Consider the following 14,976-nt stretch of genomic DNA (forward strand, 5'->3'; position numbering starts at 1 on the left):
GAATTTCTCAGATAAATCCGCGGAGCTCCCCTAAATTTCGGGGTCCGCAACACTATCGTTTTGAAAAGGGAAAGCACCCCGGTCGATGAGGGGGTGGGACGGGGAAGGGTTTCTAGAAGGTCGCGAAGAGAGGAAGGAATTGCACCCAGGATGGTGGGACGAGAACAAGATCGAGAAAGAAGGGATATTATTCTCCTGTGAGCACAAGCAATTGATTACTTGGCTCGACCGCCTCCCCTGCTCCCCTTTCTCTGCCCTGGTTCACCAAGGTCTGACCCCGCGTTTTTTGCGCTTTTCGTTTGCACTTCCCGGTGCTGCCGCAAGGAATATCAGCATCCCTCGAAAGATCGGCATGGACGGAGGATGAATTTATACGTTAGCTGGGTGTAAACCGAGCATCCATATTGTTTCATCGCAGGCTACAGTTTTGCTGTGCTAAGGAAGAACGCCTTATGAACCTTCAGGCGTTGCCAAATTTCCATTGGTAAAACACAAATTTTCCGGCAAACTTATTAATATATTTTCCCCCTATAATTTCTCAGATAATTTTGTTCGCAATTTCACCTAAAGTTCCTGAAAATTTCAAGGGAAAATATTCGTAGCTTTCCTCAAATATAAACATTTTATCAGAGGAAATTTGGCAACCCTCGAATGTTCATACGGCGTTCTTCCTTGGCGCGGCAGAGTTGTAGCCTTTTGGTCTTGCATTTCGGGCAGTGTTAACTGCGCCGTTTGGCTAAGTTTTATTAGGGGCGTAACAGCTGTGCAGATGATTCAGAAGCTTCTCGTTTAGTCCGTTAATAAGGAGCAAAAACTGGAGGACATGCATATCTCATTTTGCAAACAATCTCAAAGAGGAATAGGATCCTTTGTTTGAATGTAAAATAAGGGAGGAAACGCAAACACGTTCCATGATAAGCTGTCACATAATGAACCGTTATGGGATAGGGACTTTCCTTTGCTGATGACCTATCGGCTACCGAAAAATACCACAGTCGTAACAGACAATGTATGTGCATACTAAAAAACGCACACCATCACGAAATGCTTCCATCGAAAATAAATTTGGTCGATTTTACCACACTCTGATGCGTAGTGCTACGCACTGCTAATATGAGAATGTATTTACACAAACTGTGAAAAATGTTTATCATGCTGTATCAGCATTCCCCATAATTGATGCCACCAGAAATGCGGGCCTTGGAGGACAGGGCGAGTAAGTGCGGTTTCTGCTATTTTGAGAAATACGTGTTGAAAGTTTCGAAATTACACTGATCCTTATGGCGAAGAGAAAGTCGAAACTGACTTTTTGATGCTCTTAAAATAATTGAAATTTGGGAGCGAATTCTTTACAGAATATGCATTAAGACTAGTTTCACTTGAAATCATTGATATCTCGATTTTTTTCAAAAACTGTACTTACGCGCCCTGTCCTCAAGGCCCTCAAATCTGATTCAACTCCTTCGATTTCAGAGATAAATATTTAAGTTACTTTTACCATTGTTCATACACTGAAAAAAAACTCCTGCCTTGGAAGCCGTACTTACGGACTATATATAGACATACCGTCCGCGTGCCGAGCTCAGAGGCCGAAAGTTCCCGGCGTAGCGCCCGGAGCAATCGAAGCTACGGCTCCAAACTCTCCATGCAAAGATAGGGAGCAAATTCATTAGGAGGGTTGCCGTGTTTTCAGTTTTAGAGTCCCCAAATAAAGTGGCAGCCCTGTCAAATGTATTTGCTCCCTATCTTTGCACAGAGAGTTTGTCTTGGTGTAGAGGTGGACTCGCAGGATAGCGTAGGATATCCCCTCCATTTTTGCCTCAAGTTGATAGCTTTTTTTGAGCTTGGGAGTTGATTTCAGAGAAAACCAGTGGCACCATCGTGTTTCTCGCGAACTTTTACGTAAGAATGGATAGTCAAATCGCAAATTCCTCACAAATGCAACATCTCCATTTTCGGCCTCTGATCCCGGAACAGACGGTACGTCTCCATAGCCCGTAATTTTTTGTTTTCAATGTATAAATCTACTATTTTTCTTTTCATATGAGGAGGTAGCCTTTAAAAAAGAGTGCACGTGAAATGTTGCTCGATATGGAGTCCACATTCTTGCACGCTCTTGATGTGGTAGTGTGCGACTGGGCCGAAAATGCTTACAGCCAGCGTTTGCAATACGCCGGCTGCAAGCTGCAACTAAAGCGGATTCGGGTGAATTCGCGATACGTTATTCAACGCCAGTAGAGCGCGATGAAGCGGAAAGGCTAATCCACAGGTGCCATGTTTTAGGGGTGAATGGTTATATTCTCAACACTACAGATTCTGAGATTAGTCGTATGATTGTGATTGAGATGAAGTTTCCCGGCATATGCCTCAAAGGGTGGAGACAAAACACAGTTTTCATCCAAAGCTCTTGACAAGTGTGCTTTTACTACGTTTTACTTGTATAATACATTTTCACCCTTCCGTGAAAGTAAAATAGTTCAGATGAGGCTGAAAAAATTTTAAATAGTTTATTTAAAGCTCGTCTCTCGCATCAATCCCTCCTAAAAAGAAAACAATTTAAATAAGCAACTCCTTCATAGTTATAAAGTTTTGGTCGTAATAACATGGAAATTCGAAGAAAGTCGTTAATTGCATTGATCCGGAGAGGAAGTTGGTAATGATGTTACTGAGGGTTTTTTTTTTTTCTTTTTTGGTGAAGGGTTGGCATAGACTTCCTGATTTCTATTGACCCATGAAAACATTCGGTTACGTCCAGTCGTAGAAGCCTCTTGAAAGTCTGAAATTCGTAGACCAATCAAGAAGCGGCACAATTTATCTTTTCTGAAAAACTACAAATTTATGTAGTTTCTGTAGTGAGTGTTAGAGGGCTAACAATAAGTTGCATTGCAAAGCTGCGAAAATGCCACTAGACAAATCTTTTTTAAACTCATGTGTGGTTAGATGTTTTGTATCGAAAATCTCTCGGAGATATCCTCAAATCACGAAAAAACATTAACAATTAAGAAAAAAAATTGCAACAGTTCTTGAATACGCAAATACATTTTAGAGCAAAACTTAACAACATTGCAATGCAATTACAACCTCTTGCTCTCACCTTCTCCATTGACCCCTCGCTCACTCCGTTTTAGCGGGTCCGCGCAGGTGTAACCTCTGTCGAAGGGAGGCGAACTCCGTTCTGTGCAACAAGCCAGCTTTTGCAGCTTTTGCGATCGACACTTTCGGTCACGATATAATATGACGGAATTTCACGGATATTTCCGTGGGCTTGCTTGGATTTGAGAGATTGATTGTCGGGAAATGCAGTTGTTCGGTATTTATGTCATTCCAACGACGTTGTAATGACGTATCTAAGCGCCAAAGCAACACCGCCAAAGCCCTTTTTTTGCCGATACAGCCACCGATGTGTTCATCGATGTCATCGATGATTCGTGATGGAGAAGAGTTAACAATTTGTATCAGTGATGATTTCAGGGCTCGTGTGAGTATAGAAAGGATGGACGAGCTTTGAAAAGATTCAGCGCAAACCGTGGGCAGGGTGTCTACAAGTCCGGAATTTCCGGAAAATCCGGAAGTAGTACTGATTTTTTAAGGGCGATCCGGAAGTACTGAAAAAGTGCAGAAATTCCGCAAGAAGGTCCGGAATTTTTTTAATTTTTTGTCAGTTTTGGCGCAATCGCCAACGTTTGAAATTTATCGCATTTCGTCAAATGGAGGTACTGAAAAAGCACGGAATTTTTCTGTCAGAGGAGGTACTGAATTTCTTGAGAATGTACGGAAAAAGTACTGTAGAAATACTTATTTTTGACCAGCCTGTTTTAGTAGACACCCTGGTGGACTTGCGACTATTGGACTAGATGGGATATAAGGGACTAGGCACTACAACATCCTCCCCAAAATTTCATGTCAAATATGAGCTACGTCCAAAATCAACTGAAAAGTGAGATAAGCATTTCCTATCTTCAATTCAAATTTCCCGCAAACCAACACCAAAAAGAAACAACTTAGCACTGACAATGAGCCCTAACTTTTTAAGGTAAAATAGCGCCAACTGAAGACAGTAGGTCAGAGCATTTCAGCTTTAGGGTCCAGCCCTACTACCCTTAGTTGGCGCTATTTTACCTAAAGTGTTAGGGCTCAGCGCTGAGTTGTTTTTTCCGTGTTGGTGATTTGGCGCTGATTTTTTTTACAACTCCACAAATAGACTGATTTAGTGCGACTACGTCATTTGATATAATATTGAGCTCTTGGTTCAAATCAAAACAAACTAACATAACCTCATGTGCGAATTCTTCATGAGTTAATTGTGTTAATTTATTAAAATTTAGTCATTGACCGGTTACAAATCAATTAAAGACTCATTATATACGAGAACTTACCAGTGTAGAACATTTGGACGCATTTTACGACCATGGTGCAAAGGGCGCGAATAAGCGCGAACCAGAATAATGGTTCTGTGTTTGTTTACATTTGAACCGAGAGTTCGATATTACATCGAAAGACATAGCCACTAAATCAGTCTATTGTACGGTTTTTTATAGTAGGAAGGAAATATTTACCACGCGCGCGACTCCATCCTTGTGTGACTTTCATATGAATAAGTAATCATCATGATATGATGTTACAATGATGTTTTGGTTGCATGCACAGGTCGGTGATCAGATCCTAGAGGTGAACGGACAGTCATTTTGTGAAGTAACGCATGATGAAGCTGTTGGGACTCTGAAGCACTACAAAAGGATGACACTCACAGTCCGCGACTGCGGTAAAGTTCCTCACTCTTGTACCTCGTATGACACTCGCCAAACATCTGTCCGGTAAGCATTCAAAGGAAACATACACTTAACACGTGATAATCTTGGTCATTGATCCGTTTTTGTGAACTCGCTCTGCTATTGTTCCAATTCGATGAACACTGGAAAAAAAAACACATTGGATCTAGAGTCCAGACTCTTAAAAATATCGACAAGAAAAAATACTCTTGATTCAATCGGATTTTTTCTTAAATCAAGAACCAAGCCTCTTAATTTGAGCGGATTTCTTTTTAATTTAAGCAAACATCTGATTGAATCAAGAGTATTTTTTCTAGTCAATGTTTTCAAGAGTCTCGACTCTAGATCCAATGTGTTTTTTTTCTCAGTGAATCTGTAGCAATCAGTGATGTAAGATATTTTTTCCGTCCCTGCTGTGTCCTTCCTCGTCGGGTTCTGAACTGATCGTAGGGTTAATGCACATATCGACGGTGCAAGTCGGCAATCACATAACTCGTTTGCGGTGTCTGAAAATCTCCGCAACTATGTTATTTTTTTAAAGGAGAACAAATGGACATGACTCCTTGAAGTTTTTGCAGAATTTTCCTCGCACATAGAAGAACAATCACGGCAGTAGAAAAAGAATGAAAGTTTTAAAGAATTACCGTTGAGTAGTTTTCCGTTTAAAAAATGAAGTATGACAGGAAGTCTGCGACGTCGCAAACCGAGTTATGTGATTGCCGACTTTCACCGTCGATATTTCCTTTCTAACTTTTTTTCTAACTCATCCACAAAAACAAATCACGCTCGAAAAAATTTCCGGGAGAGTCCATGAAATGACTGCCGCATCCGTCATTATTAGGTCAGTAAGTGCAAGGGATGCGAAGTCAGTGGCGTCAAGTACCTTGCGATGAATTGATCGATCTGCCTTGAAAACCTGTGGAGAATGATTGAATATCAGGTTGTTCCCGATGAGCACCTTAATAATAATCTGTTCTTGACCATAGCTTCAAATGAGAAAATACAGATAACCTATTATTTTCTCTTCACCCGGGACGCATCCCACATTTCAAGAAGAAAAGATTAGATAGCTGAATTGTGCTACTTCTTTGCTATAGTGAAACTAGAAAATCATTTGTGTATTTTTATGATGTACAGATCTCGCATTTCAGTTTTTCGAGAGGCGAATGACTATCTTATTTGTTGTCCGTGCGATTATACGTAGTCTTCTTTTAAATTCGCCCTTGAACGTCCAAAGTATGTACCGCAAAGGGAAAAACCAAATAAAGTACGCCTCATTAACGAAGCAGCGTCTACAAATCATGCTCAGGAACCTAAATTTTTTGCGATTTTGAGGACTGTCAAAGTTGTAATATATTTGAGGAATCGAATCATTTTTCGGAAAACTGACAGTGACGCTATATAAATCAGGAGTAGTTTATTTCATCCGCGGTACATTATTCAACGTTAGAATTAAGATACACAAGCAAAGCGTCCATGGTCAGTGTCGTTTGCGACGAACACCATGAACGAAATTCATTATAACGTTGGATGCGACTATTCAAGCTCCATGGATGTCCGTGTTGCATACACACGAAAGCGAAGGAGTTTTGTGTGTCCAGGCACCGCTTCACCTGCAGCCGGCGCGGCGCGGTGTTAGCGGGCAGCGCTACGAGGACTTGAAAGGACTTAGCGCATTCAATTCTTCGTTTACACTGCAAAGACATCTTAGACACTGTCAATTTTCCGAAAAATACTTTGATTCTATAAACGTATTACAACTTTGCCGGTCCTGTAATTGCAAGTATTTACGTTTCTAAGCATGATTTGTAGAGGCTCACTAAACCTTCATTTAAGAGTCGTCCTCTCCATGGATTTGTATCTGCTTTTTCCACTTTACGGTACATACTTTTGATTTGACGTTCAACTGAGAATTATTAAAGAAGAATCCTGATTAATCGCACCGAGTTTGAGCAAAATCGATTAATATTCGTTACTCGGAAACATGAAATGCCACAGGAGGTGCCGAGTAAACTATTCTTGATTTTTATCGCGACATTGTTAATTTTCCGAAAACTATACTTTGATTGTTTGAATCTGTTACAACGTCGCCCTCCTGACCTATTCTGCCGTGCTAAGGAAGAACGCCGTATGAGCATTCGAGCGTTGCCAATTTCCTTCAGTAAAATGTTTATTTTTGAGGAAAATTATGAATATTTTCCTTTAAAATTTTCAGACACATTAGCTCAAATTACAAACAAAATTATCTGAGAAAGTGGCGGGAAAATATTCAAAAATATTCCTGAAAATTGGTGATTTGCCAGAGAAAATTTGGCAACGCCTGAAGCCTCATACGGCGTTTTTCCTTAGCACGGCAGTATTAGCCGCGGCCTCTGCATTGACGGATCTGAGGACGATGAATGAGGCAGAGTTTTTCGTGAAAACTTCGGAAAAAAATTTTTCGTGTTCACATTCCAACATATTTGTTTTTTCGATAAAGTTAGAAATCTTAAAAGAAAAGTGGGAATGGGTCACTTAACTATCAACGAATTTTGACTTGCGAATTCATTTTTGTCTGAGGGTAAATGACGCATAGAACACGATGCGCACATTGAAAATGCGAGAAAGTAACTCAATAACCGAGAAATACGCAGCTTAAAACACTCCGATTGAGTACAGGGGAGAATCTCATGAGCGCCGCTGCCCGCGGCGCGCTATGGTCCAAAACTCAAGAATAGGAAGAAGTAAGTCCGATAAGGACTGAAAAATCACGAAAGTTTCGTAACTGATGTTTTTTGGAGTCGCTAGTTTCGAATTTTATGTCAAATTGCTTATATTTTGACGCCCTGACCGAGAAATTTTGGGCAAGTTTGGGCGTGCTGCCAGCTCGGAACGCGCACTGACGCCTACAAACCTAAGGGGATACCTCAAGCATTGCGCAATGCGTGAAGTAGCCTCTTAGGTTTGTAGGCGTCGAGGCGCGGCCTGATGCCTACAAACCTAAGGGGGTACTTCAAGCATTGCGCAATGCGTGAAGTAGCCCCTTAGGTTTGTAGGAGTCGCGGCGCAGCGTGCTACCAGCTCGAAACGCGCACTGACGCCTACAAACCTAAGGGGGTACTTCAAGCATTGCGCAATGCGTGAAGTAGTCCCTTAGGTTTGTAGGCGTCAGTGCGCGTTCCGAGCTGGCAGCACGCCGCGCCGCGACTCTCCCGGCATCAGGCGGGTGGTGACCGATTTTTTGCGGGGAGAGCTCCTTGCCAGAGAAACTCGTGTATGTAATTTTTTTTTTTTTTTTCAAATTTTTTTTTTAAATGTTTAACTTTTAAAATTACATGCTGGTCGTTTGAAGTAATTAGTGAGCTCTCAACGCTATATGAAGTGAAATAATGAAAGGCGGGTCGTGCGCCATGCGCGCTGCGGACGCCGCAGGGTAGCTCATGAAATTCTCCCCTGTGCTCTGTCGAAATCACTCAACTTATCCGCAATTTAAAACGCTCCGGTTTCGCGCCGAACCAAATGATGTCATCCGGCACTTATCAGAAGCAAGCACGAGTTTCTAAGACTTCCGTCAAATGTCCATCTACTTTTCGTATAGAGCAATGCTAGAATCGAAATATATCTTTAGAATTAATGAGTCGAATTTCATTTTTGTTATCTGTAGTAAACAAGCAACAATTCCACATTGAAACCACGTTTTATTTTAACAAACAACGTTCGGAAATGAGAGAAGATTGCGATTTGACTACCGCAGTACGTCACAACCGTTAGTTCCCCGTCATTCGGGTGCGTTTAAAATGTCTTTCAGTTTTTGGATGATTCAAAAGCGGGTTTCTCGGCGACTTCGGTTCCGTAAAAATGCGGAAAAATCACATTATTTACTAACCTGCACTGGAAAAAAAACACATTGGATCTAGAGTCCAGACTCTTAAAAACATCGACAGGAAAAAATACTCTTGATTCAATCGGATTTTTGCTTAAATCAAGAACCAAGCCTCTTAATTTCAGCGGATTTCCTTTTGATTAAAGCTGAAATCTGATTGAATCAAGAGTCCTTCTTCTTGTCAATGTTTTCAAGAGTCTGGACTCTAGATCCAATGTGTTTTTTTTTTTTTTTTCCCCAGTGTGGTACTTTCAGAATATTAAAAAGTTCAGTGACCCATTCAGGGATTTTTAGGGAAATCTAGGGGGTATTTTTCTTCCTGGCCAGGGATTCTTCTTTGGCTCACTGATTTTGAGAATAATGTGCGGGCTGCGGGGTACTGAGGCCCGAAGTGGACGGTTTTGCTGCAGTCGGGCATCCCTTGTTGAGCATGCGCCAGAGGTTGATGAGGAGTCTCCTCTCAACGACCGAAATTAATCTGGCAATGACAGGCAATTTCCATGCTCGTCGCTAATTCGTTGATGAGGGAAGCTCCGCGAATCCATCCGTCTTCCTGCGACACAAAATCGAGTTTTGCAGCGAACTTGAAGCGCTCAAAATTCATCCGGCAGATTGTCGAAGTAGCGGAAGAGTATCCACGCTCAGTAGCAGTGGCGGGACGTAAATTGCGATGTATCGATCGTTCTACCATTTAAACCTATGGTAAAGAATCGACTATTAAGGTGTTCGCTGCGAACACCCTGTTTATCGATCCTTTTCCATAGGTTTAAATGGCATAACAATCGATACATCGCAAAGCACGTCACGCCATTGCTGAGTAGAGGCTCGATCTTCCGCCATGTTTGGAATCGATGTTCTCTGATTTTTCTCAGCTGTTTGAAGAATACTTTTTGAAACTTCCAAGCCAATTCTAATTGATATCTACAAGCAAAATTAATTAAACTTATTGTCTAAGTGATAAGCATAATGTAAATTGTTGTAGGTATTCAACAGATATTTTATTGAAGATTTGAATCTAATAATTGACTTAAGCAGGACCTAGAAATATGTTTTTTTCTCCTTTTTTAGACAAAATTAGATGTTGGTTTGTTCTCCTTTGTGACAAAATAGAATGGCTAATGAGTTAGTATGAATCAAATAATTATAACTAATTTGACTTAATCAGGACCTAAGGAATATATGTATGTTTTTCCTTTGTAGACAAAATTTGCCGTGGGCTTGTTCTCCTTTGTGATAAAATAAGATGGCTCAAATCTTAGTTAGGAAATGGTTTCAGTAATTTTCGCCCCGCGAACCGTGTTCTGCGTGCAATTTTGACTAAGCTACATGAATCAGAACGTTTAAATTCGTACCTTGTCTACTGGTCTATTGCATATTCAAAAGGCGAGAGATCTCGGTGAGCTTATCGGGACGTTTGCCAGAGAACTTTAATATCCACACGTGTGCGACGTTTAGAGAGGGCAGCGATTAAAGGGGATCTTTCGCGACGAGGCTACGATTACCCGTCCTTACCTCCTCTGGATTACCTAAAACCAGATCCAAGCGGTCCAATTTACTTTGTTAAAATGGATATAAATAAATAGTTTTATGGCAGCTTACAATGTTGCAGATTGCCTAAATTTCCGTCAATTTTATGTATCGTTTTCATTACCTATTTTTTTCTAACACATGGTACGCCCCCTGATTGTTTCGCGGTCCGACCCTCGAAAGCGCTTCACGCCTCAAGCGTTATGCGGTACGCTTTACTCTCATGATTGTATATCGTGGAGTATGGTTTACTTTACAGATATTCAGCGTCTGAAAAATTTTCCAAGACTTCAGAATGTTAAATCTAGATTCACGTTAATTTAGGTCCACCATCGATGTTTAAGGTGATTCGATGGACGCCATATTTTGTGTCAGAACGGCATGCGACATATTAGTCAGGGGGCATACGTAACAAAACATATGTCCCGTGTGCAGGTTCGTGAAGGCATATTGTGTGATACATCAATCTCTTCGTTTTGATGTCTAGAAAAAGAAAATCGATGATGGCCATCTCAAATTTCATACAAACCCCCCCAAATTCAAGATGGCGGCCAAAATGGCGGTTTTGGGGTAAAAAAATTTAAAGTTTGCAAATACGTCGTGTCGGGTGTCGATTGTTATGTATTTTTGATCGTAGAATCCGAATTTTCAGTCAAAAGTTAGTCCAAAGGTCATTTTTAGGCCAAAATCCAAGATGGCGTCCAAAAATACCTCTTACGGGTACTAATTTGCCTATTCGGGTCTACATGCATTGTGAGGTATCAATCATTAGGTTTTCAGGGTCGTAGAGTCCGAAAATGAGGTCCATTTTCCGCTGCGGCTCTCAAGAAGCCCTTAAATCAAAGATGGCGCCCAAAATGGCCACCGGTCTTGCGGATGAAACTGCCATTTAGGGCAGCTATAACAAACAATACGTTCAAATTTAAGTTTCTTGGGTCAATAAGTTCGAATAGGAGATCAGATGTTTACTCCTACAAAAAATTAAGCCTCCGAATCGAAAATGGCTGCCAACATTGTTGCCAGTTAAAGGCGCAGACCGGTAAATGACTGATATTAAGGGATTTGCCAAAGGAGGGGTTTCGATAAGAGCCGTTGTTGGGCCCATACCCTGAAATTCTTCAATTCTACGATTGTTTGCTCATTTAAAGTCTAAAGTTTGCGGAATGTATCATAATTTGGTCATTTTCGGTCTATTTAGGGGTCTCATACTGGCCTGAACATGAGACTAAAGGCCGATTTTGGCGACAAATGCGGGTTTTTTTAACATTCGACGTGATGCTTTTTTATAACGATCTCATCATCGGAGGAGATTATTATCCTTCAAGTACGTTCATTAAGGATGTAAGATAGTTACTTTGGCCAATTTTCGTTGATGGCAAACCTTGCGCTCAGAGTTAAAACGATCTTCTTAGAATTTTCTTGTTTTTCATCATGATTTTAAATGGCATAAATAGGGCGACTCATCTTAAACCAGAAATAGATTCCTTGGTGGAAAAGGTACTTTCCTCCAAAATATTAATGGATTAAAGCCTCCCCCCCCCCCAAAAAAAAAAATAAAAACCTGTGTTGCCATATTTCATTGCCTAACATCACAGAAAACCGCGTAATTATTTCAATATTTGGAGGCTGTTCTTAGTAGAGCATATTCAGCAAAGCTCAAAACCCTCGATTTTTCATACGTTACGATCACATGATTAGTGATTATATAAATGCAATTGGACTATTGATTCTTATGTAAAAGTTCGCGAGAAACACGATGGTGCCAAAGGCTTTCTCTGAAATCAACTTCCAAGCTCAAGAAAAGCTCTCAAGTTGAGACCAAAATGGAGGGGATATCCCGCGCTATCCTGAGAGTCAACCTCTACATCAAGACTAACTCTCCATGCAAAGATAGGGAGCAAATACATTAGCATGGTTGCCGTGTTTTCCGTTGTGGAGTCCCCAAATAAAGAGGTAGCCCTGTGAATGTACTTGCTCTTTATCTTTGCATAGAGAGTTTGTCTTGATTTAGAGGTGGACTCTCAGGATAGCGTGGGATATCCCCTCCATTTTGGGCTCAACTTGAGAGCTTTTTTTGAGCTTGAGAGTTGATTTCAGAGAAAACCAGTGGCACCATCGTGTTTCTCGCGAACTTTTACGTAAGAATCGACAGTCAAATCGCAAATTCCTCACACATGCAACATCTCCATTATCCCTCATTATTTTGTTTATTACATGTATGTATCTATAGAGACTCCCATCATCGTGGCGCGGCACTCGCACATAATACCTATCATCGGTAAAAATCGAGAAAAGTCCGAGTTGGCCGAGGATTTCAGCAACTTTCTCGGAATATGAGCATATTGAAAGAGTTAAAACGATCTTCTTAGAATTTTCTTGTTTTTCATCATGATTTAAAATGGCATAAATAGGGCGACTCATCTTAAACCAGAAATAGATTCCTTGGTGGAAAAGGTACGCAGCTGGTCATTACTTTCCTCCAAAATATTAATGGATTAAAGCCTCCCCCCCCCCCAAAAAAAAATAAAAACCTGTGTTGCCATATTTCATTGCCTAACATCACAGAAAACCGCGTAATTATTTCAATATTTGGAGGCTGTTCTTAGTAGAGCATATTCAGCAAAGCTCAAAACCCTCGATTTTTCATATGTTACAATCACATGATTAGTGATTATATAAATGCAATTATCCATCATTATTTTTTCTAATACATGTATGTATCTTTAGAGACTCCCACCGTGGCGCGGCATTCCTACATATCATTGGTAAAAATCGAGAAAAATGCAACATTGAAACGAAAATGAGAATTCTACTATCATCGCGCTGAGAATGTTAGCCTTATACAAAACTGAAAACTCATTGCAATAAAAAGTGTAATATTGGTTAAAAGGCAAAACAACATAGAACATGGTCATATCCGGGCGGCATCACCTGTGCAAAGTGGGCGATAGAGTCGTCGACTGCTGAGCTCATGTTGCATTCCTCCTTTGGTGCCTCACTCCTTACAGACATAAGTCTGAGTCAGAAGATCGAAGCGTTTGCAAGATTAATATGCATACGTCATTTCTCCAAAATTATGAAATGGCAGCTCAAAACAAGAGGTTTGATGCAGGAGACGGGGAACCTGATGAAGAAGCAACTGTAGGGAAACTGTGAGGTGGCTGGTCAGGAGTGAGGGAAACCAGGGTTTCAACTTATTTTTAGAAAGCGGAATTCTGATCGATCGCAGGCATAAGAAAAGCGGGGGGTAGGGATTGTCAGGGTGGTGAAAAATCAGCATTAAGCACTCGTGATTCTGACACATGGCTTACTTTTTTTTCGGATCTCAGATCACGGTTACTAATTCAAAGTTCCATCTTCGTTTGTAAATATCGTGTACGAAATTCGTAAGATAATGGGCCACCTGCAAGCCCAAAATTTTAAAGCAATTATCACCAACACAAAATGTAATCTACTTGCATCTCTGAATACTGTAATTCGAGTCTTACATATTTATTTCAATATGCTCATATTCCGAGAAAGTTGCTGAAATCCTCGGCCAACTCGGATTTTTCTCGATTTTTACCGATGATAGGTATTATGTGCGAGTGCCGCGCCACGATGATGGGAGTCTCTATAGATACATACATGTAATAAACAAAATAATGAGGGATAATGGAGATGTTGCATGTGTGAGGAATTCGCGATTTGACTGTCGATTCTTACGTAAAAGTTCGCGAGAAACACGATGGTGCCACTGGTTTTCTCTGAAATCAACTCTCAAGCTCAAAAAAAGCTCTCAAGTTGAGCCCGAAATGGAGGGGATATCCCACGCTATCCTGAGAGTCCACCTCTAAATCAAGACAAACTCTCTATGCAAAGATAAAGAGCAAGTACATTCACAGGGCTACCTCTTTATTTGGGGACTCCACAACGGAAAACACGGCAACCATGCTAATGTATTTGCTCCCTATCTTTGCATGGAGAGTTAGTCTTGATGTAGAGGTTGACTCTCAGGATAGCGCGGGATATCCCCTCCATTTTGGTCTCAACTTGAGAGCTTTTCTTGAGCTTGGAAGTTGATTTCAGAGAAAGCCTTTGGCACCATCGTGTTTCTCGCGAACTTTTACATAAGAATCAATAGTCCAATTGCATTTATATAATCACTAATCATGTGATCGTAACGTATGAAAAATCGAGGGTTTTGAGCTTTGCTGAATATGCTCTACTAAGAACAGCCTCCAAATATTGAAATAATTACGCGGTTTTCTGTGATGTTAGGCAATGAAATATGGCAACACAGGTTTTTATTTTTTTTTTTGGGGGGGGGGGGGAGGCTTTAATCCATTAATATTTTGGAGGAAAGTACCTTTTCCACCAAGGAATCTATTTCTGGTTTAAGATGAGTCGCCCTATTTATGCCATTTAAAATCATGATGAAAAACAAGAAAATTCTAAGAAGATCGTTTTAACTCTGAGCGCAAGGTTTGCCATCAACGAAAATTGGCCAAAGTAACTATCTTACATCCTTAATGAACGTACTTGAAGGATAATAATCTCCTCCGATGATGAGATCGTTATAAAAAAGCATCACGTCGAATGTTAAAAAAACCCGCATTTGTCGCCAAAATCGGCCTTTAGTCTCATGTTCAGGCCAGTATGAGACCCCTAAATAGACCGAAAATGACCAAATTATGATACATTCCGCAAACTTTAGACTTTAAATGAGCAAACAATCGTAGAATTGAAGAATTTCAGGGTATGGGCCCAACAACGGCTCTTATCGAAACCCCTCCTTTGGCAAATCCCTTAATATCAGTCATTTACCGGTCTGCGCCT

The 14,976-nt window shown here is 40.7% G+C and overlaps 1 protein-coding gene across 6 annotated transcripts in view; it reads left to right on the top strand.

Moving 5' to 3' along the window:
- The window catches only part of dysc (whirlin protein dyschronic), a 154,436-nt gene that overhangs the window by 71,499 nt on the left and 67,961 nt on the right, over window positions 1-14,976 (top strand). For all 6 annotated transcript variants that reach the window (XR_011899896.1, XM_019052730.2, XM_019052732.2 and 3 more), the window contains one exon: window positions 4,648-4,814. Coding sequence is in view for 5 of the 6 variants with exons in the window: in XM_019052730.2 (XP_018908275.1) it covers window positions 4,648-4,814 (167 nt within the window). In the remaining variant the exon portion in view is untranslated. The remainder of the gene's footprint in view (window positions 1-4,647; window positions 4,815-14,976) is intronic.

Source organism: Bemisia tabaci, chromosome 5 (genome assembly GCF_918797505.1).
Source record: "Bemisia tabaci chromosome 5, PGI_BMITA_v3".
Taxonomy (NCBI): domain Eukaryota; kingdom Metazoa; phylum Arthropoda; class Insecta; order Hemiptera; family Aleyrodidae; genus Bemisia; species Bemisia tabaci.